Below are 25,155 nucleotides of genomic sequence, written 5' to 3' on the forward strand. Positions count from 1 at the left end.
CCCACACCTCTGATCGTTTTCTAAGCTACATCGTTCCGGAAGTCTAAACCGATCGGCGGCACGTCTTTGTCGGTAGGGTGGTAACTAGCCACGGCCGAAGCCTCCCACCAATTCCCACATTTCTCTGCTACAACCAACCCGGAAACTCCCACTTAGAATGACTACCTACTAGGAACCTATGTAATATTGTAAACGCGATATTTTTTGTGTAGGTATAGTTTAATTTGTCGGATATTTGTAACGCGAGAACTACTAGTACCTACTACAGTAACATAAATGAATCCGTCCGTTTGTAAACAAATAACCATTAGTAATAAATATTATAAACATAATGATTAATGTGTTAACATTTCTTAATAGGTATGTGTAAGTATGAATTTTAAAAGAACTGATTCAGGCCTAGTTATACAAATGATTTGATTTCGTCAAAGCAAAGGTCACAATAAAGTCTTATATAACGTTGAATGTTTTATAAACCAAAGGGAAATTTCGTTTTCAGGAAGGTACAATGGGAAGCCTTTAAGAAACTTCTTTCCTTCTTTTAATGTTATAAAACTCCTTTCAGGTACAGAAATAATACGCCTGACTGTAGTTATACAAATTTTGTTTTACGAATAATGGGAACAAAGGACCAGCGCACACCGTCATCGTCAGGCCAGCGCATTTTTCCCTTTCCTAACAAAGCTAGAAATGCCCCTGGTAACAAAATAGCTCTGCAAAATATATAATATTTCTCAAACATGCTTGGCCATTTGAGCATTTTTTTGACAACCTTCTTCGAGATATATCAAAATAATACCCGTCTTGGTTAAGCGAAAAAATTAATTACATGGTAAACTCATATTAGTCTATCATATTAAATATAGAACTATCTTTTTCATCGAAGCATGGCAACAAAGGTAACTTATCAGAGGGTTTATTTAAATTTCGAAGTGGGTTGTCATCAGAAAGCCGTTTATTGAAGAAGAAAAAGAACAAATGAACTCTACCGGTTAAAGGAAGGGAAAAATTATTGTTGATCGTCTTTGATTATGTAAAACCAATTGTATTTAACAGAATAAGTTCAAGTGAAGATATGTCTGAGAAAAGTACGAGATTATTGGACTGAAGTGTGTGTCCCTTGTCTCGGCTCACTTGCAATGCGCGACAAGTAATGCACAAATTACAGTGTGCAAAGATCAACCCCGTGGCATCAAGGCACTTTGATACCACTTGGTTGAATTCTTTTAAACTTAAAAATCGATATCTTGGTACTACTGATTACGTATGCATTGACGTAGGGTACAGAAAATGCAGCACGTCCTTGGAAACACTCTTAATTTATTCATAACAATTGATTTAGTTCATTCGATTTCTTTTTACCTCCGGAGACGGAATATTCGCTTGCAGTTAGAGGTTGTATGTGTGTGTGGGTTTTGCGTTTATTGCTGCAATCTCACTTTATATATTTAACTACGTTACCATTTAACAAAGAGGTTAAAGCATAAAAAGGTAAAGGGAGGTAAATTTTATTTTTATACTCTATTATTGTTTCTAAATAAACCGCAAAACAAGTATTCAAAAAGAATAATAAATGAAAACCACATTTAATTTTCCCGGCATGTAATGCCAGAACTTTCTGCATCGGACAGGAACCCTGTTGGCCGCTTGAGTTGAGCGATTTACTACCTTACCTAACAACCTTCTTGTTTTATTTTACGTTCATCTCTCAAATTTATAGCGACATTATTGCGTCATTAAAAGATCTTTCAATAATTTCGGGACATTGCTCGATCGAGGGAAAATTCACATAAACCGAAACGAACGAGCGAGCGAAGTTGGCGAAAAAGCGGGCGCATTTAAGACAGCGCAGTGTCAGAGCAGCGATCGACTCTAATTGATTTAATTAATAATGTTCAAATATTGTGTTAAAATCAGCACTAGGTACGTTGGTATTGATTCCATCGTTTTGAGTATAACAAACAAAACATTTATTTAGTATAGACTATTTACCACGTGTATTTTTTTGAGTTAGATATACTAATATTATTGAATTAGCAACAGATATTTTCAGCTCATATTTGATGAACACACTCACCTCTGCACCCCGGAGGTCCCTGGGGCAGTGGTGAGCGCTATGAAGTATGTTTGAAGTGAGAATGTCCCAGGTTCGATACCCGGGAGTGGCAATTTGGTAATTTATAATTTTTGGATTTTCTCTGTTCTAAGTTGGTGGGAGTCATTGGCATTGGCCGAGCGACGAGGTGCATGGTTTAACTGCCATATCACCAAACATACACCAACCAAATTCGCCCATTCGTCATGTTAGACTTCAATATTACTTAAAAATAAAATAAATAAATATACTACGACAACACATACATCGCCACCTGACTCACTGATGAATATTTTTATGAATAATATACATAAAGACTTATAATACATAGATAATCACCCAAACACTGAAAATCAATCATGTTATTCACACAAAAATTTCCAGTTGTGGGAATCGAACCCACGGCCTCAGAAAGCAGGACCGCTGCGCACTGCGCCAGTCGGCCGTCATACCCTTACCACCAGGTAATATCGAGATCATAAGCTTACCTGTAGAGAATAAAAATATAAAATAAAAATGTTAGTATGCGACGCGATGTTTTTTGATTCGAAAACTGGTCATAATTTTTTTTTTAATAGTTACCTGTGCCAAAAGGACTCGGGCCAGACGTGCGAACGGTTCCGACGAGGCTGCGACTCTAGCGAAATGTGAAGCTGCTTCCAGGTACTGACCAGCGTCCATTAGGAGCCGTGCCCTGCGGTAGCGCGCCTGCACAGAAAAAAAACACGTGGTATTACATACGTATACAAAATAAGATAGCCACCTGTCAAAGAGCGAAAAAGAGAAGCACATAACTAAGCAGGCTCCACACAAGGAAATAATAAAGAAGACAAATTTTACTGACCCAACTAACTCTAAAACTAAAATGGAAATGTACTGGTCAGATCACAAGAATGGACTCATGAGACCACTATATGTCCTGGTCCAGTGGGAAAAAGTACACCAAAATCCGACTAGTTTCTGTGTCGACTAAATGACCATAGCTTAAAACCAATGGATAACATGCAATATAATAATAGAAGTGAATGGCAAAAATTGGGAGATGCCTAGGTATATCCAACGAGGGAGCGTCAAAATATCGACTAACCAATATAACAAGTACATACGTATTACGAAACTATGTTTTATAACTAACTATATATTATTGCGATTATCAGTTAAAGGATTATGATTATATATAAATATTGATTAAAAATAAGAAAATTACACACATGTAAATAAACCCCAAATTAATTTTACCTATGAACCTAAACCACGCTTAGTTAGTTAAAAATCTGTACTATTTAACTTTTATGAGGATCATTCGCAATACAATAGTAAATCATTCGCTATCATTACGGCAATAAGCAACTTTTAACCATCAATAGACGGTAGTCGGTTTAGGTTTACGTCTTATATCAACAAGAATTATTCAGTAAAAAATACGCGAATGACGTCAGCAGCAAATCGTTATGGGATACACTAAACGTTGCGTAAGGCTCTTACAGCAATGTGCGATTAATTTAAGAATAACCTATCAGCTCGACGAGAGCTCTACAGAAAGTTACATACACTATGACATAGTGTTGTCCGACGCCACCTGCCTATATAACATCGTATAGTCACTATGTGATGCGTGATGTCATATGGACAGGTCAAAGAGTCACGATGTCCAACAACACGACAGCCCTGTCGAAATATAAATCAAGGCCTACCATGTTGCAAAACAATCGTTGAACGAGTTTTTCATCTGAAAACTTGCAGTGCCCATCTATATCTAACAGGCTACACAAAGTAACTCATCTGAAGGGTAACTTAAGATTGTAGGGTCCGAACCGGTGGTAGAGTCACTACAAACAGTGTTAATGTTGTGTGAATTTTAATTTTGAATTTAAATTGACATGTCTTGAAATAGTTGTTTCTTTTTCAGATGATTAAGTTTGAAAAGGACCGCGCTACTTTAACACCTGCCGATTTAGTTAACCGTAATTTATTTTGTGAGCAACAAAATTTATTTGAATTTTGAGATATTCAGACGATGACCTGCAAAGAGAACATGTCACCGAATACATTGGTGGAGAAAAGAAATGGTTATTTTATTTTAAGAAGACCGTATCTTTAATTCTGGCGTTCCAAGATGAAAAGCTTGAAAGTTTTAATTTTTAAAAGTTGTTAAACACATTTAATAGAATTAATTTGCAAAAATTTAATCAGGTAATTAAGTCTACCTAAAATCGAAAACATGTTCTATAAGAGATCAAAGTTCGCGGTCTTCTGAAATACTATCCCATTAAGATTATTATACACGCGGAGGATTTTATCTTGGATTTTTCTTCCTTCAAGATGGATTTTAAGCCATCGTAGCTTTAGTAATAAGTTGACGAAAGTATATAACACCGTATCCTTATCGTAACTATTGATTTACAAAAAGTGTATCAACACCTCAAAAGAGAAATAACTCTTGTTTAAATAAAGTTTGACTCCGAACTACGACCGTAGGTATTTACTCTGTGACAGGTTATACAACATTGATACAACCGTAACATAACCGTAACAATCATACGTATTGACCGCCACTGTCGCTCTATTGGCTGTAATTGACAGTTTCAACAAGAATTCCGGCATTAATTTAACGATTGCGATAAACGCATTCGATCAAAAGTTACGTAAGCAATACAAGGGCTAAGCGATCAATGAATTACGGAAACATACAGCTCATCTGTTTACTGACATAAAACAATGCACCTTTTGTTTCAGGACGGCTTATTAAGAGTATCAGTGTCTCAATATGTTATTATGGCATAAGTTTCTACGCACATCTGTGTAATAAAATTATATTTCGGCCGTTGAAAAAATGCGTACCGTCGCTATAGCACGGACAATTTAACTTTGAAATGGGAAAATCTTAATGTGAAATATTTTTATTGTTTATTTACCCTTATATTAAATGATCCTGAATATTGTAATCATTGTTTAACTCCAATCTTTTTTTCTCACGTTAAGTTTAATATAAAAAAAAAAGAGAAGCTGGGCAGGCACTGAAAATTTCTAGACGTAAAACTCAATACCTTTCAATTGTAGAAACCCGGAAATCAAACCCAGAACCTAATGATCCGCTTTCAAACATGCTACCCAAAGAACTGAGAGCAGTTAATGCGTATGTACGATTTCTACGAAAAACTTAATTTCAATAGGTCCGTTCGTCTGAGCGGTGTGATGATAGCCACACTGGTAATGCTACCGAACTTATAAGACCATTATCTTTGCATCCTGGGATAAAAACTCAAAACAATGATTCCCTAAAACATGCCATAATAATAATATTATATACCTATTTCCTAAAATGAATACAGAAAGCAATTCTGAAGTGACAAATACAAACATTATTCGGAAAATAGCTTATCAATTCACATGATTATAAAATGTGCCAATAGGAATTTATATGTGTGCCACTTTTGCGAAACCAAAATGGAAGCTGAATCACTAACAGAGTTCGCCGAACTATCATTCATGCATAATTTTGCTCAGCCTGTAACATAAATACATAAAGACAAAGGCGAATTGCAACTAAAAATACAAATCAATACAAAAGAAGCTAGAAATGGAAAATTTTATTTTTGAGTTGACACTCGCAGCGTTTCATCGAATGCATTCGCTCAGCAATATGTTATAGTTAAGGAGCTGGTAGCACTATCAGTTTAATATGATTAGCTAGTTATTTGGGTTGATAGGCTTCATCGTCATCATTCTCAGCGTAATAGCGACCCAATGCTGAGCACAACACAGGCTTAGGTGAGAGGGATTTAGAGCTTGGACCGATCACCCCGCTCCAGTTTAGGTTGGCGGGCCTCTGGGCTGCTCTAGTTGGCGGGCTTTGACGTCCCACTGGATACAGGCCTCCTTTCTCTTAAGAAAAGAGGGTTCAAAGCATTGATCCACAAGAAGGCGGCTTGGCGGCTTCTTTAACGATTATAATCATGTTTGTGATACGAACAGGTACCGACGCGACGGCTTGTCGTGTATACCCAAAGCACAAGTTTAAATAATGACCATTTCCCAGCTATTTTGTTAGAAGAGAAAACTCAGGTTCTTGTGATGCGGGGTCGAACAAGTTACAATGAAAGGTGTACATTTTGATAGCCGCTATGAAGTAATTAAGTTGAACTCGCGGAAGTATTTGAGTGTACAACTAGAAAAGAGCTGATCATCTTCAAACGGTTGAACAGGAAATCAATCAAGCCGCGTGGCCGTACGCTAGCGAGCTATGACGTCAGAGGCACAGACGCTGCACTCAGCACACCCTATTATGTAGGGGTTAAAAATAACTATAGCGGTGATTAAATAAACTAAACTGCGTATAAAGTATAGTTAAGAGAGGCCATCAAAATTAACGGTCACATTATAAACTTTTTCAGAATCAATAAATTTTTTAGATAAAAACTAATAATTTCGCTTTAATGCAAGGACATATAATATTTCTGGCGCGTGGTTTTATTAATTTTGTTTATGATTCATTACGTCATTGTATTATATATGGAGGACCATCACCTCTTCCAGTGGTACAGACTTCAGTCGCCCTTTTCGGTGAACAGAGTTTGATCTCGGCAAGCACATCTAACTTTTAGGAGTTATGTGTCTTTCAAGTAATTAGAATCCTTTGAGTTATAGCTGAAGGAAAATCATCGTTAGGAAACCTAAATGCTTGTGAGTACTCCATAATGTTTTGGTAGGTTTGTAAAGTCTACCGATCAGCACTTTGACTACGGCCAGATCTGTGGACTAGGGCCGAGCACCTTCTCATTCTGAGTGGGGGAGCGTGCCTTGTAGTGGACCGGCAATAGGTTGGTAATGATGAAGAGACATTTTGAGTGGAATTTCGAATGCGGGCAAATTATTTAGGATAGTTTTCTTACAGAAATCATGTTTTTTCATTCTCCACGCTGTTGGAGGGATAGTTAATTGGGAATATCTTAGAGCTTAATATACTCTACCGACTCTTTAACTATTATTACTTGTAGCATTAATATGTATAACATTTCGCACAATGTAATGTAAAATTTGCAACGTAAACAATATAAGCGATTGCGCAAAACTTGATAATAATAGGTACATACATGCACATAAACACACACACACAGTCAACATATAGCATCATATTACAAGATAAAAGACACGTTTCACAGCTTAATCAAATGGTACATATAAACGTTGATTAAACTTTTTTTTATAAGTAAAGCTGATAATAAGTAGAAAGCATGCTTTTATCGGGTGTCCCACGATACACTATATTTCTGTTCGAAACCGCTGTTTCAGAACCCAATGGTTACGTTTCATATTAGAGCCATTTTAACTTGAGTGCTTTTTGTTGATACGAGGCTTACAGAGTATCAAAAAAGGACAGCCCGAGAGTTAAAATGATTAATTACGAATAATTTTATACAAGACTTTTTTTATTCTATCTACTACAATGAATCTTTCAAATATAATATAAAATTGTTTAGTGGATATGAATATTTTGCATGGACCACTTATTGATGTTAGGTGGAGTATATTCAAATTTTCTGTCCGATTACGATGTAGACATTATTGTTTGAAATCAATCAACCCTTTTAAATTGCAGAATTAATACGTCGCGAGAATAAGTCATTACTATTACATTAAAAAAGGTAGACCCTACAGTCTTCCGTAATAACAAAATATATATTCTGTTTGCAAGCTCATTGTGTGTGGACAGACCACGGAAAATACCAATACAGTAGTATAGGTATCTTCCTTTTGCTTTCTTTTCCTATGCCTTTGTTTATGAAGATTTACATTTCCATATTGCTGTCAAATTTTAAATTAGAATATTTCGATACCGACGCCGATAAAATATATAATGTATTACAATTTTACCTGTACTGTCATCGGCATACGAGGGCGCAAGTCGCAATGTGTTGAGGGATTCTCCAAAGACGCCAAGCGCATGGAACGGCTGTGCCGACTCTTTGACAAACTTCTCGCAGCTGTTGAGGAAAAAAGAAGCACATTCAATTACATTGAATATAAAGAATGGAGTTAAATATATTTATTTCAATTGACAGCTCTAAAAGTATAGTTGTTTTGGTATTAAGAAAATTCGTAGCTAAAAAGAAAAATAAGTCGCAGAGAGGAAGGATGTCAAGCCGTCGAAATCCTTGACCCCAAATGAATGTACTATTACAATTATTGTGCCTCAATAGTAGCCGATAATAAAACAAATAATGATATAAAAAGGAAACGATTACGTTTATAAGTAGTTTTGGTATTAAGAAAATTAGTAGTTAAAAAGAAAAATAAGTCGCAGAGAGGAAGGATGTCAAGCTGTCGGAATCCTTGACCGCAAATGAAGGTACTATTACTGTGTCTCAATAGTAGCCGATAATACAACGAAATAAAGATTTAAAAAGGAAACGATTACGTTAATAAACACTACACCATTTAAAGATGATTAGAATTTCCGTTGGAAAAACTGGCAACTAGGCAAGCTTGTATCGAACGCTCCAAACGTAAGTTTCGCTCGGTTACCGGAGTATTTTCATAATGATTTATTACAGAAAAAAACATGAATTGCTGATCGAGAATATGTTTCAAAAGGACTTCTTTTTTATTGTTTGGCTTGCTGACTATTAACTGTATATAATATTTTTTTTCATGAGAATTTTATATCGTTGTTCGACCACAAAGATAAAATTGTAATAGCATACTTGGACTCCCGGTTGTAATCATAAAATAATGGTACTAATTATGTTTTGTATCAATATCTAAGCTACAATTGTCAGTAAGAAAACTAGAACTATGTTCCCAGTAAAAAGTCTACTATGTTCACACTAGTCTTAGACCGTTTATGCTCGTTTTCACTGAACCTAGGAAACGCTTAAATTGAATAACAGGTCTTAGAAGACAACTAACGAAATATCGTTATTTAGGCGACATCTAAATTTACGACAGCGATTCGGCTGAGTGTAATGTTTGGGGTACTCGTAAACTGGCACTTGAAAAAATGTATAATATTCGATTTTTTTAATAGCCTTAAATCTATACGATATATGAAAAGATTATAATAAAACTCAAAATACCAGATCTTGTTATCTTATGAAATTTTCATAAGATAACAAGATGTGGTATTTTGAGCTTAATTTGCTATACTTCGCGTAAAGCAGGATAGTCTGTATGCTGTAATTTGTAATTTCTTAAATCTTTCTACTCCACTAGAAAATGCAGAGGATCATAGCTAAGGATGAATGAGAAGCGTAATATTTTAAGGTGAACAGGACCTTTTTGTCAGATTCGGACTTTGTTCGGACAGAGTAAATAGCAGGAGTTTTGTTTAAAACAAGTATGCACCTTTTACAATTTATTTTCTGTCTTAATTATCAAAACAAAACAAAACAAAGGACTGCTATTTTGTTAAGGATTCAATGCACCATCTAGGGCTTTAGTTTTAGTTAAGGCAAATCCAACGAGCCGGTGTTCGAGCACGTTGTGTTTAAGGAATGATATTGAATTTATCATGACACTCGGAACATTCAATCAACAAACACTATTCTACTGATACTATAGTTTTGATCATTGATCGCAGTCTGGGATGATATAAGGAAGCCAAATATAATTTAATTAGTGAGTGAGTATTTTTCGAATACTGAAAGAACATATGATGAGGGAAGTTTTACACGGTGACTTATTTTTCTTTGTAAAACAGTGATTAGTTAGCAAACAATGTTGTGCATTAGAAGCATGCCATATCGAGTGTTGGGCGATGCGGCGACGGTATCAATTCAATCAATTGCGGTCGTTTTATGCATCAGATACTATTCGAATACGTTTTTAATTTCATCAGCTGCTACCAAATTTCTAAATGCAGAAATTAATGTTAGATAATTTTTTATATGACTTTTGTAGTAAACTCCTATTATTTTAAACATTGCTTTGAGATCGGATAGACAAAATGGGCTGTCGATATTGGACGAAAAAAACTCACGTTGTAGGTATATCCTTGGAATTAAGGTCATTAAGTATTTATATTCGATGCAAAGCTATGGCTCAGACAGCTTTTGAGTAAGACCTTTTCATATGCAAACACTCTTTTAAAAGCTGAATTTTTAAATTTGAATTACAAGAAAAGAAATGATGTTTTGAAATAACGTTTTTGCGTACACACAATTGAGAGACCTAAAAATCAGATAAGCAAAAAGTGACCTTATCACTAAAATTGATCAGTTCGAGACTGCCTATACTATTATTCAGACTACCTATAAACCTCAGTGACAGGAAGTCGCAATAATATACATATTAGGTTACATAGACACACACTTTAACAATACTAGCAAATGATTAAATAAGGCAGTCAAATATACCAACTACTAATAATAAATAAATATACATACAAACATACCAATTTTGTATTGGCATATTTGTAACTAAAGGACAGTTCCCTGACCACCAGATATTTAGAGCGTCGTATTAAAGCAACATAATGGCCCACTGCTGGGTCGGTCCGGTATCCACCTTTCTACTAAAAAAATGGCAGGCGGTTCTTATTCAAAATATAACCAAGGCTGACTTAAAATGTTGTTGTAGCTGGTAAAAAGAAAACTTCTGAAAAATTATTTACTCGGGCTGGGATTGAATCCAAGACCTCGCGATCCACAGACAAGTAATGAGACCAACAAGGAAAAAACAGTAGTGGTTTCTAATGAAAAACCTCTGTTAATAAGTGAAGCCCAATCCGAGCTGCGACATTTAGTCCGCAAAGCTACATAATACCTACTCGATGTTACGTAATTTTGAATGAAGTCAGAGTTTGCGCGGTTACATAACGATATTAACCAAGCGAAGGACGCAAGCGATTAACGGGCGACGGCTAATACTAATGAAATTGAAACAAGAAAAATATGTGCAGAAATAATTAATTTGTCAATACTTTTACTTGCTAGTACAACGCAACGGGATTGCTTGGAAGATGAAATAAAGTTAGTTATAGCAGAAAACTAAACTAAAATTATATCCCCCTATTATATCCCCTCACAAGGGGTATAACTAACATGTCCACCTGCTCAAGCACGGGAACATGTAATAGGAGAAGTTTATCCCCGTTTATTATTGGGTACATATTTGGATATTATTACCACTTGCACGCCAGCGCTCTGAGAGCTGATAAAGCTGTGAGAAGAAAAATTCGTATCCTTACCCTGGGCAGATAATTAGACCATTAGCTGCCCATGCTAGCCGTGCTGGAGGAAAAAAAATCAAAAGTCTGTGGATCTCTTTTTATTGATTTAATTATCAAAATATATTATGCTCCAACGCCACAGATTTATTACTCAATGGAGTTTTTATTCTCAACCTTCAAAACTCCGTAATAAGTGGGAGTTTCGGGCGGATTTTATTTACGTTAAAAATCTTAGTACGAAATCATTTAATAATATTCATACATGCATTAATCTGAAACTAATCAGATACCTATATTAAAATGGTAAAAATAGGTGTAGGAAACGTAAAATAAAAGTAGGCTAACGTTCTATTGTTTGAAAGTTCATAGCAATTATAAAGTTCAAGTTTATGTATTATTCTGTATTATTCTGTATATAACAACAAATCTACCGTAACGTATACACAAGTAAAAATTAAAAAAAAGTTAAAGTTAAAAAAAAAATGCTAACTGGCAAGAACCTTGTCTTAACTTATGTTTAATGTACCAAGCAAAAATAATGTCAAAATCGATTCAATTAATTGGAAGAAAATAACCTATATTTAAATTCTTCTATACGAAATATACACGATCTACGGTCAATTAATACATGTTATATAATATTGTAAATACTGTTTTAAAGTAAAATATTAAAACTCTATTAAACAATAATAATTATGGAGAAAAAAAAATCCTACCACTAACATGGCCTTGACTCAGTAGTATTCGCTAGTCGCTTTTACCTTTACACACTTGAACTACATAACGGTACATTCAAGTTCGCCATCATCTAATAGACAACGACCGATGCGCGTAGAATATTATTGAGTCATAGATAAAGAAAAGTGTATAATTTATGTGTACATTTTAAGCATCGTTTTGGTTAAGCAACGATTAGCTTTGGCCTTTACCTCACTCCGTGCCTCGGAGAGCACGTTAAGACCGCCTCGTTAACGTCATTATCAGTAACGCCTGATAAAAACCATTACCTAAGATCAGTAGGCTAAGCTGTATAACCCTCTTTCATATAAAGGAGGCATGAGTCCAGCAGTTGGGCGATATAATAAATATACTTTGCAGGTAGTAATAAAGTTTTGGTTAATAGATTTGACTACTTATAAGAACTGACAAGATTAAAAAAGTAATCTCGTATGTGATAACTATTGAGCGGGAGAAATTGCGCGTATACGCTGGCAACACGTACGAACTCAAATTAATCGAATAATGGGGCATGTATCACGGTCTTTGCTGTTACACGGTTCGACGTCGCGATACTAGACTCGATTACGCAAGAGGAGTTTATTACAATTCTAGATGATGATGCTGTAATATTATACGAGCATTAACATTGAGTAAATATTCCTTGTATGGAAACGCTAGTTTTATTTTTACTATAATCTTGTTATATCTAACAGTAACTTATATTTTATAGGGCCCGATTGCTATCGTCACCACTCATCTAAACCACAACCTGAATACATAATTTAATAGTTTCTTAGGGTGTTCTTATTAAAGATTGTTCTAGGATTTAAGTATAATAAATTCGCTAACATGATAAAATAAATAATTACCAAAAATTTATTTTTAGGCTAATGCGAACTTTTGTATAGGTAAAAATGAAAAATATTGCAATTGAAAAAGGTATATATATTTAGACGTTATTATGCCTAAATTTCTATATGCAGCAAAATCCTACTACCTATTAAGATAGGTTATTTATTACCTTCAATATTCACACAATAACAAAAAACTTTTGTTCGCTACTTTTCACAACTTTAGATTAATATACGCGGTGACAACCACAACGCAAGCTGTATTTGAATTTAAGGTCACAAGGGGTCCCTGATTACAACAGCAAAAGCAAAAAGGTTATGGACCTAGATAATACTATAACAATAATTCACATGTGTATGTACTATGTACACGTGTAAATGTGATTCGAAATCATAACGATTTGTTAGGGTTGGCAATTTTATTTTTAACTGAATATAAATACACTTAATTTAAAATTATAATCTGATCTCTATACTGAGTAAAGATTAAAAGCTTATACAGTCCATTGCTGGACCAAAAGCCAAAGACCCCAAAGAGATGGTTTGCCCATTACCACCCCGCCGGACTTGGCGATAGCAGTAGACGGTGGTGACGGTGGCGATGGTAAACGTCCTCTACGCTGCAACCTGTTCTCCATATACAGCTACTCACCTCGTACGTCACTGGCGGGAAGAGGCGGGGTGGTTACAACTGTATTGTGCCGCTTCCGAACGGCAACCTAATCGAGCATTAGTGATAACTTTTATGATTGGTCTCCTAACCCATTTCGAACTAGCCTTTTATAATATTAGAAAATGAAATAGTCAAAATGACGAAATAAACGAGAGTGCCCCACATGGGCTTACGTACAGACCTACGAGGCTAACGTAACCTGCGACCCGGCGCTCTCCATTGCGTTGTCGACAATGTACTTATATAACCGCAATGTAACAAACAAATCGTCGATTTACATAATACTAGTTGGTTCACAATTATTATTGTTCACGCCCACGACTTATAAAACCTATTTAACATTATTATAATTTGCTAACTTCTTTGTCTCTACTCCCACTTATTTATTCTATACAAATAAATAAAATTTAATTATCTGTCAGTGGTTTCGAAATATTTACTTCTTATGACTTACTCTGCCGTTCTTAGTAACTTTTAAAATTTTTACACGACTGCCTGTTAGTCCGGGCTGGTCTTGTAGACCGATAAACCGGTTATGACAGGACCGAGGAAATTATGGGATCCAGGTTTCATTTAAGTCCAAAATGTGTGATGTAATGAGATTTTACTGCCACGAATGCTTAGTACCAGCCCTTACTTATATAATTGGCACCATGCTCCCCCTGTTTCGGAGAGCAGTTTAAGCTTTCAGTTCTGGTCATTATTACGAACACGTGTAATAACAATCGATACTGTCGACTAACCCGCATTGGAGCAGTTCGGTGGGTCCATGTTTTAAAAACTCTCTCTTCTTTGAGAGAACACGCCTGGACCCTTTTATATCGTATCATCATCATCATATCAACCCATTACAGGCCCAATACAGGGCAAGGGTCACCTCCCACAATGAGAAGGGGATAAGACCATTAATATTTGAATGACTTAAAACGCACATAACTTAGAAAAGTTAGAGGTGCGTGCTAGGATTCGAACTCGGCCCCCCGAAAGCGAAATTAAGTCCTACCCACTGAGCTATCACCGCTTCCTATTTCGTATAGATAACAATAATAAGTATAATAAAAGTAACATAATTGCAAATGTATGCTCACCTCCAAATAGTAGGCTTGTTTTATCACCGGGTGCCCTTATTGTCGATCCTGATTCAATTATTCTGTAGCAGAAATTAATAATTTAAAGTAAACTCTCAATTACAAAAGCAATTTAAATTGTATGTATCTGTACCTCGGTTTCTTGATATATCTCATCATTTTTTCGATTATCTCCTGTACTACCGTATTAACGAGCAAGGACTCTGGGGCATCTGCACTGCATGGGCAGGCACCATTGCTAACGATGCACCTGAAAACAAATATATAATTTATATGTAGGTCGGTTTAATCAAATGCGATCACGATCTTAGTGACCTGATCTTGACTCGGGAAGGCGTTGGTCGATTTAAAAAAAATACTAAATAAACTATAGCTTCGGTAAACTTAAGATTGCGCTTAAGGTTACCAAAGTGATTGTACTTTAAATAAATAAATTACTCAAACCGTACCTCATGCACCGCGTATGGCCACACTGTCCTGTGACGGGTAAATAGGGAACGTATCGGCAATCTAAACAGTGCAGTTCTGTGATATTAGGTGTCTTAAGGAAGCGTGATAGCTTGATCAGACTATTAGCTAGCCTTTGAGCGTCCGCCGTTGGTGTAGGAAACATATCAGGGACAATTCTTTGTTGCGGCGAAGAGATTGCTTCTTCAAAATTCAGTAATGGCGTCGAACTATTTTGTCTTTGGTATAAACCTATTTGTTTTATTTTCAATTCAAATGACTCCTTACAAGTGCTGTCTGCACTTATTAAAGGACTAAGTGGTGATTCGGGTTCGGATTCTATTAAAAATTCATTTGCAGTATCAGAATTATTCTCAATTTGGCTAACAGGGAAACTGGATTGATTATAAGATGGCCTTATCTGCAACCGCGGTGGAGACAAGGTTTCAAGTGAATAAGAATGATGCGCAGAATCAGTCGGAACCGAATGGTCACGTTCTGCATCGTTTGGCAAGGGGATATCATTTTCTGCTTCCTGTTGATTCTCTAATAAATATCCAGCGTTCTGAGGGCCACCACTTTTCGTTGTAACTCTGAAAGAGGACCCTTCTTGAGTTCTTACTCGTGAAACACTTTCCTGATTGAAGTTTTGTCTGTTGCATTGACTCAGAGGAGTGGGTAATGAATTAAAATTAGCCATTCTATATGGGTGTACTCTTTGACTTCCACGGCAAGTTCTTCTTCGGTGACTTCTTAGCCGTTGCGGTTGTACATCAGAGCTCATTCCGACTGGTATTCTACAAAATATTAGAGCCGCAGGCGGACTTGACAATATCTGAAAGAAAGATAAACTATTGCAAAATTTCATTTATGGTAGCAGGTTTACTTTGGAAGACAACGCTGTGACAGATAAAATAATTACAAATCCGTACGCGCCGTCACAAGTAACATAATAGTCTCCTATCCTACTGAGTATTGTGTTTTGTACGCGTTTAATGAGTAGGCAAACAACAATAAATTAAAGTGGAGTATTTCATAAAAATAAATAGCACCACGCAGAACAAAGTCAGATCAAAACTCTACAATGATTTGTTCACTTTTAAAATAATGACGATGATATTATTATCAACATTGATTCAAATACAACACATCTTCATGTTTGAGATGTCAAATGTTTGCGTCATAACTCAGAGGAATAATTATGGTAAACGCACACCACAGCAGCGCGCAGTGCGGCGCATCCGATTGCACTTAGTGTGAAACACTATTCGATCACATAATATTAGCACTAGATACAATATAATTTTACAAATCCGTCTATAAATGCCGGTCATATGCCGGATATAAAAAAAACATCCTAATAGATAACCTCTTCCTTTTTGAACGAAGGCGGTTAAAGAACGGTTAAAAAAGCAAATCAAAATCTCTTTAGTATACATATTATATAAATCATGACCAACGATATTGAACAAGTCAAGTTTTATTTTAGAACTAACTAAACAACCTTTAAGCAACCTTAATAGTTACACAAAGGCTGTTTCGGACTTTTGTTTAAAAATTATAAAGGGGAAAAACTCCGTTATGCATCATTTATGCGTAACTTTAGCAGTTTTCTGAAAGAAAACTGAAGCTTTAAAATTACCTTTCTTTAGTTAAAAGTTTTCTTTAGTCAAACGATATACTCGTAAAAACCTTTCTCCAATAACAGAAGGAAGTTGTAAATATTTTGCAGAAGTAATCAAAACTTCATTACCGAAGTTGGAACTTTATTAGCACTTTGTAATAAGAATCAAAAATATATATGTATATGCAACTTGAGTAATAATGGCGAGTTCAGCGTTTATTTATTTTAATATTAGCCTTTCCAGAGAAACAGCAGTACATTAACACATAAGAGTAAGATCGTGTATGTTTCCACATAAACCTATTAATTTTCCACAGCTCAGTTATACATATACGATAAATGTTATCGTATATATAACCACAAAACTCTTAAGATGGATTACAACTGACGGGATGGTAGTGAGTCCTAGGATCCTAAATTTAGTATTCTCCGTATGGTTCTTCATGTGGTCTACAATTGTTTATACTAAAATCACTAAGTATAGTGAAAGAAAGATTTTTGCGCTGTGAAGCGCGCGACGCGACGTCGCCTTTTACCAGTGTGAGTTATCTTTGTAGTGACGTATTTATGAGTCAGCTAACATTCGTTGAATACGAGTGCACACTTTGTAAATAAACATCTGAATGAGGGGCGAACTGCGGCCAAGAGCATCGACTCGTTTATAAATTTAGATAAGGTACATTACACACATAATATTGTACACTGACAATATCTGTATGTAATCAATTTTCATCAACAATAAATCTTTTGGGCGCACAATACAAGAGATTAACTTCAATCACGCTTTTAATTATAATACCCCGTATAACGTTCCACAAAGTCAAGTTCCTAGTGTCATCATAGACTTAATAACGCGCTAACTTGATGAACCCCATTTGACCCCAAGATGAGCCACGGAAAGCGACTAATTAAATCGTTCGCAATATACTCGTATGTAAGTTCAATTTCAATGTGACTACATGCAAGTTTCAATTAAAAGTTTACTAGATTTGTCAGTTCAAGTTATTCTAGTTAAACGCCTTTAATAAGACAGCCTTTCAAAGAGTAATTTTAAGGTATCTTTCTCTGGTTGCATTCAAACAATTTATATGGTACCTACTTCCATGTACCTACAATCGTCAAATTTGACATGAAGGTCATTTGACAAAAGTGAAGAGTAAAAAGGAAAATCAGAGTGTTTGTTTGTATTATTAAGGTAACATACCCAAAGTGTACCAACGTCACCCTATTACTAAGCTTCCCCTTTATCTCATGAACCGTAATAAGTAGGGAGTTTGGTTGTTTTTACCAGCTTTATCTTGATTACTGGTAACAGGTACGTATAAATTTCTTAAACTATATCGATTTTTATACGCGGGCGCAATATAACGAAGCATAGATCTAGGTTTGCACAAAAAAAGCCTAAAATAAAAGTTCATTTTAAAACACCTAAACTCGGAGTTCATAATACATTGCACGCCTCATAATTAGATCAGACGTCTGGCGTTGACATGGCGTGGACGTTTTGCCGTTGTATTCAAATATAATACAAAATAGCTGGAAATGAGTCACAATAACACATAAAATTGCTGGAGGCATTGAGTTTCACTTGAGTTTGAGTTTGTTTGGGTTTTACTGGAGGCTTTTTAATTTACTGGATATAATATCACAACATAATGTAGTGACATACAGAATCAATGAAAATATAATAATATACATTTTGAAAACGATCAGGTTAATGTCCCAGCTCTCGCATTGCAATAAATAGTCTGGAATCCTATCATGATCGGCATACAGGATCCACGCAATCAATAATTATGTCTATGGATTTGCATGGTAATTAATTGTGGGAGAGCAAGAGTATCTTCGTCATCTAAGGACCATAAAAACAGACTGAATGACTGCTGTAAACTTGTACGTGATAGTGTTTTTCAATATAAATAAATAAATACGTATTAGTTAAAAATATACACTCCCAAACGTGCCAAAATAGCTCCATGTTTTCGACCGCTATACCTACGTCTGAGTAAATTAATGGTACAATGCTAAAAACGCGCCAAAAATAGGTCCACGTTTTGGAAGGCTAGGGCAATGAATCTTTATGACATTGAAATCGTATTACTCGTACTCGCACCTTTGTACTAATATTGCTAGCGTGCGTCGCTTCATTTAAGTTAAATATATGGTTTTTATTAGCCGGTGTTATAGAACTTGTTTGTGAACCATGTTTTCAAGTCATACTTGACAGACATAAAATCAGTCAAAGATGTTGGAGATGGGGCCAATCGGCAGTGGCGTGCATAGAGGGTATGCACAGGGTATGCAGATGGTATAAAATGAAGAAAATCGCCAGTACGAGTTATAAATACTCAAGGGTAGGCTTTCTATAACTCTTACAATGCCTATCTTTAAGTTTTTATAAATCTTATATTATTGATTTTGTTCATTTTATTTCATCTGCATACCCGGTGTTTACCCTCTATGCACGCCACTGCCAATCGGGGCATTTTATTTATTGATTGTACTTGTATTTCTTGTATTGTTGTATAATGTATTAACTAAATAAAAGCGACCTAATAAAAGATTTACCAATTTTCGTATTGTCCGCAACCAAAACTGTAACGGTAGGTTTTAATATATTTTTAAACTATATTTTTCAATTAATAAAATGAAAAAGTAAGATATATAAAGAAATAATATATAAGCTTACTAGAGGTATAAATTTCTATGTAATCTAAGAGAGGTAAGCTAGCGCTTGGCAAGAAATACGCCACATTGATAGTGAAAATAGGCATTTAGGCGATATCATAGGTTCAGTGAAAACAGGCATAGGCTATAAAATTGAAACAATAGTTAACAAGCACTTCCACATGCTCACCCGTACCCCATACACTTGCGAATGTGATTGTCTTGTCGTCAGAGTAAGTTATAAATTATACATATGAAATATTACCGTAACTGGTCAACATTTTCTTTAAATCGAGTATAAATGATACATTTTATTTATGGTTTCCTAGAACTACGATTTCAAATTGATTTTATACAGAGCTAATTACCTTCATTTCTGCTATAAAGCATAGGTTAATTTGAGTATCGCTTTATCACATCAACCCTAATATTTGAATTACAGAAAACGCGCATAACTTAAATAAGTTAATCGTGCGTGCTGGGATTCGAGCTCGGCACCGCGAAGATGCTGCTAAGTCCTAAGCACTAGACTACACCGCTTAAATAAAATAAAATAAAAAATAATAAAGCCTTTTAATTCTTACTTACATTGCAATACATATTATGATTTTACGTGAAAACATAAAATATAAAGAAAATAATTAAAAAATAAACAGAAAAAATAAATAAATAAAAATTAAAAAGTAGTTCTTAATTGCATTAATAATTATTAATTGGTAAAATAATATTTCTTCTCGCAAGAACCGCTCTCATGCGAGGGTAAAGGGCTCCTAACACCGCTAACCATAACAATTACAAAAGATTTAAGCTTATGGCGTTTGTATTCGTACGTAACGTAACGTAAGTTTAACATCTTACTTTGTTTTATTTTCCCCTAAAATACGGACTTTCCTAGTGTAGGGGTGTGCAATCTGGTTTCCATTCCAATTTCAATAAAATCTTTTGAGTTATTATTTTTTTGTCTGTTTTTAATAGTCAAGTCGAGGGTCCAATTAGATGGTAAGCGGTCTTTGCTCTAAATCGTCTCTGAGGGCGAGTGCCCAGCAGTGGGACGTTAATAAGCTAAAACGAGTTAATAAGAGAACGTACAAGGTATACCTAAATTATAGTACGAAATTGAGAACTCGGGTTACGGTCCGGCACAAATAAACAAGACTTCTGGCGTCCTTAGTATTAAACCTAGCATTCGAAATCTGGGTACGGGATAGACAGTTGGATACGCGCGTCCTAATTATTATCTGAGAAATTCATTTTGTATTGATATATTACGTATTTTAACAAGTAGTATGTAGTAGGAAAGATCAAAGTCGCAAACCTATTAATTTAGAGAAAATTACGTTAGCGACAAGTGATGAGTCAACGAAAATTTCCATGCTCATTATATTGTTAAGCTAAACGGTGGAAATGTTCCAAAGCAATCCGATAAAAATGGCACTTGATGGTACATTGCCGTCGGTCAAGTTCAGTAGAACTTAGCTGCATGTTAAGGGATAAACACGCTTCGTTTGCTCTAGTAGTTGGCATACATGCATGTTGACAACAAATCACGATATCTTGGGTTTGATACTTCACGCCACCGCCGCTGGCGCTTTTTCACCTCTAAAACTAGGAAACCTTAGCGAAATAGCTATTCATATTCACAAATATACGCAGGGTATTGACGTAAGTTAAAAAATATATAAATGAGTTGTGAAAAATTCATGTTTTTCGCCATTGTGGGGGTTTTGTTAGGGACTATTTAGGACAGATTTTCATTAAACTAAGCTAAGGACACTCCCGACGACTTTTCAAACAGGAAAAAAAAAACACAAAAAATCACCAGACCGACCGTCGTTTTTGCTTCGGGGGTTAAAAATTTAAATTAGGAATGCAAATGACGTCATAAAGACACGTTTGAACGCGCCGATAAAATTGTGTCGCTTCCGATGCGGTCTAGGCACCAGGTGCGAATAATAATGGACCAAGCAAAAGAAGCGGCTCTGCGTCAGGTCTTACAAAGTGTGCAATGTATTCTGTCAGTTTGTGTGTCGTTGTCCTGCAAAGTTGATCGTTTAAAGAACTATTTTAAATTATCATAAACATGACCGTAGAGAATATGACCATGCTATGGTGGCAACTTAGAATAACCAAGTTTAAAGAAAATTTTAACGAAGTAGCTCTGATGCAAATATGTCATTAGAAATTTTTAGTGGAGAATTACTACCTCCAAAAGGGGATTACTTCATGAGATCTACTAAAGTGCCTTGCTTGTAACGGAAAAGGTACGGAACGGAAGTTCATTATTTGGATATTTCCACCCGTGCACCCAAAATGCATGCATTTTGTCCAGTCCCTGTGGAGAATATATCTCCAGTACGGCCAGCAAGCGCAGGAGACATTTTTCTCCCCGGGGAATTGACATAATTTTATCACCTAAAAACTTTATCGACTCTGCGAGCATTGCCGCACAAGTGGATATAAAATCCAAATACCTGACATAAGTGTAATAGTAGTAACAAGGGGCAAACTTTTCCTATTCACTGTTGCCGTGCTTTGGCAGACGGACAAGTTAATTTTATTCTTTGTTAGGGGATCCTGCATGCCTATGCTAGCCGTGCTCTCCGAGGTATCAGGGTGGAAACCTCCTATCGTATATTAGTTTAAACGCCGTGTTCGATGTGCGTTCAACATTATACCAACGTTTCAAGTTAATAAAACGATACGACGTACTTACAATTTACGAAGCGATACGTAATAGTGAACTTGGCCTAGTAAGCGGACCGGTTGCAAGGAGGTGAAATGGACGCAACATAATGCTAATTATACTATCACTGTACTGTGAAGCATGCACCGCTTCACGTTATGTTATTGATTTCATTCCCATGTTATTATTTATACCATTTATAATTACAAATTTATAGCTATGAAATTCAGTTTTTAATAAAATTATCTTATTTTTAACACGCTTTTATTAGCTTCACCTGTATGTATGTTTGTAACCGACTCCTTTGAGCTCGATTTTGTCCTACTTTGTACGATCAGATTTTATTCAAACTTTGTAGACATATCGAGGACCGATGACAATACACTAATCTGAGAAGATTATTCCAATTTTCAATGAAAAAAATAAGATTTTTAGTTTTTTCGAACTATTAATTACAATTACTACAGCGCCATCTAGACCCAAATGTAAAAAACCTATGGCGTTTCCAACAGATGGCGTTCGCGTACCTAACAATTTCCACAGAAAACATTAAGCTACTAGATGGTAGAGGGCGTTAGCTGTTACTTTTTGATGGGCTGTTTTAAATAAGTTATCACGGAATTGATAGTAGATTCGATCAAATAACAGTTTAAAATAAACATAAAATAAAATATTTTTTTTTTATTCACACTATTATTAATTTATATTTATTGAAATTTTTAACACTATTCTTAATTTAAATTTATTAAAATTTATTTTCTATTTTTTAGTTCAGTTTTCTATAAAAAGCGTGTTTTTTAGTTTTTTTTAAACTATTATTTATTTCCAGTATTCGTGCGCTGCGTAAACGTTTTTAATGTCACGCGAAAATTGTGTAGACGGAATTGTTCCCATTTAACGTTCTAAAAAACGCGACGTCATATACCTAACTATCTTATCTTTAATAATAACATATGCAGTATATTAATTTTTATTCAAATAAATACGTTAATCGTGATTTTGAAATACACCCGAACGAAGTCGCAGACCTCGCCACGGGGACCAGTTATGATATTAAAAAAACACATCTATATAGCTACTCAATCATCGTAATTATAAATATAACTTCATAAAACCTGATATTGATTTCTTTAATTTAACATAAAGACTATAATTTTGACTTACCCTATTTTCCGCAACGTCCTCAGAAAGAGCCGAAGAGACGGTTTCTTCTTCCGCTTGGACTGACTGTTAACAAAAGAAAGAATTACTATATATTTATATATTCACATATTTAAATAATACTAGCTTTAGTCCATTGTTTTAGCGTGATACGCGGCCATAACACAGACAGACAGACACGAATGAAAAAAATGCAGTTCTAGGTTCAATATAATTTCATAAATTTAAATAGTGTATGGCGATGAAGGGGTCAAGTTGTAACCGTAATTCTAAGTAGAAATACTTTATACTCCCATAGTAAAAGTAAATAAATATACGAACGAAAATACACACATCGCCATCTAGCCCTAAGCTAAGCGTAGTTTGTGCGTGTAACAGTATATGAATTGCGACGCGCCGACAAATGCGTTTTGATCATTATAAGTCTTTGAGTGTCCTACCTGATCCATAATATTTGAAAAAAGACAGATTAAGAAGAAAATCCGCGCTGATTTAGATTAGGCCAGTAAATATTCACATATCCTAAAATGTATCTAACATTTCCTTCCAAGCTTATTGATATACAGTGTAATGTACTCGTATGTGTTTGAATTCCTTTGTTTAAAAAAAACGATCGCTTCAAGTTTCCGTTAAGTTTGGGTAACAGATTATAAACAGCGAGAACATTATGAATCGGTGTTTTCAATCTATTTTGTGTCAAGAAATTATTCCTGTAAATAATGACGTATCTATGGACTGATGGAAGCGATGGTTTGCCTTATTTATGATTCAATATTCGCTAAATTTCAACATTTTAAAATTCATCACTCACTCTTCCTTGACACACATACATACAGTTACGGACTGACGTACGGATAGAACGATGTGACTACTTGTTAATACGGAACCCTAGTAAATAGTGACATAAATAATATCATTGCACGCATTCAAGTTGAAAAATCTATAAAAATCCACATGTTGAGCAATGTGGCCCAGAAGAACTCCTAGTTTTAAGTAAGAGACAATCGTGGTCTTATTGTGGTTCAAGTACAACCAACTGGATCTTCCTAAAACGCAATGTATACCCAAAAGAAATCCAAGAAAGAATATTAAAATACAGGATTTTTAACAAATAATCTTGGTTTGGAAAAACCGAAAGGACCATATAATATTAAAAACATAGTACACAATGTAAAAACAGTTACCTAATTAGCAAATTACAACAAGCTGTGAGCAGTCATGGTTTAGAAAGAGTAAAAAAACGAATGGGACAACTTTTCAAACATCCTACCGCGACCATTCCTGGCAGAAGTTTTTACGTATAGAATCCTACGACGTCGCCACCAGGATAAGAAAATAACCGCACACTTGGGTCATTGAAAAAACACGATGGATCATACACCAGGGACGATAAAGAGATAAGTGAAACACTAAAAGGGACGCACTTCCTAGGCTGCAAAATAGTAAATTGACCGGACTTGAACATCAAAGGAGAAAGACATCCCTGCGAAGAAGAGTGGTATCTCGCAAACAGAATTATTACACCCGAAAGACCCAATATGAACCCATTCAAAGCGGGAGGAAATTACAACATCTTTCCAGCGCTGGCTACTATCTTTAGGAACGCAGATACATACCACTGGTCTGGAGAAGTGAAAGTAATTTTCCTTCCAAAACCCGGAAAAAGTGACTATACCTAACTAACAAACTACTCAGCCTGGACAGAGGTAAACTCAGGGAGGCGGTTGGACTAATGACAGGGCATAGGGCAACCCTTTAAATTATCGGTGTCACCGACAGACCTTTTTGAAGATCATTTATGGATGCAGACGAATCACCAACGCACGCGATGCTGGAGTTCATGGCTGGATATTCGACGCACCACAAGCGACGTGCTTACTTGCGGAAACTGCCCAGACGAAAGAAAGAGAGGATGGTTTGGAGTACCTTCTAGTAATTGTAAGCGAGCTATTAAGAGGCATAGTTATATCTGGGTAA

The 25,155-nt window shown here is 35.5% G+C and overlaps 1 protein-coding gene across 1 annotated transcript in view; it reads right to left on the reverse strand.

The window, feature by feature from the left end:
- Positions 1–25,155, reverse strand: part of LOC120636031 — a 44,479-nt gene that overhangs the window by 16,607 nt on the left and 2,717 nt on the right. The window contains exons 2-7 of the mRNA XM_039907276.1: positions 23,182–23,244; positions 15,046–15,878; positions 14,730–14,846; positions 14,597–14,658; positions 7,970–8,079; positions 2,678–2,803 (exon numbers count right to left, since the gene is read on the reverse strand). Of these exons, the coding sequence (XP_039763210.1) occupies positions 2,678–2,803; positions 7,970–8,079; positions 14,597–14,658; positions 14,730–14,846; positions 15,046–15,878; positions 23,182–23,244 (1,311 nt within the window). The remainder of the gene's footprint in view (positions 1–2,677; positions 2,804–7,969; positions 8,080–14,596; positions 14,659–14,729; positions 14,847–15,045; positions 15,879–23,181; positions 23,245–25,155) is intronic.

The sequence above is a fragment of the Pararge aegeria genome, chromosome Z (genome assembly GCF_905163445.1).
Source record: "Pararge aegeria chromosome Z, ilParAegt1.1, whole genome shotgun sequence".
Classification (NCBI taxonomy): Eukaryota; Metazoa; Arthropoda; class Insecta; order Lepidoptera; family Nymphalidae; genus Pararge; species Pararge aegeria.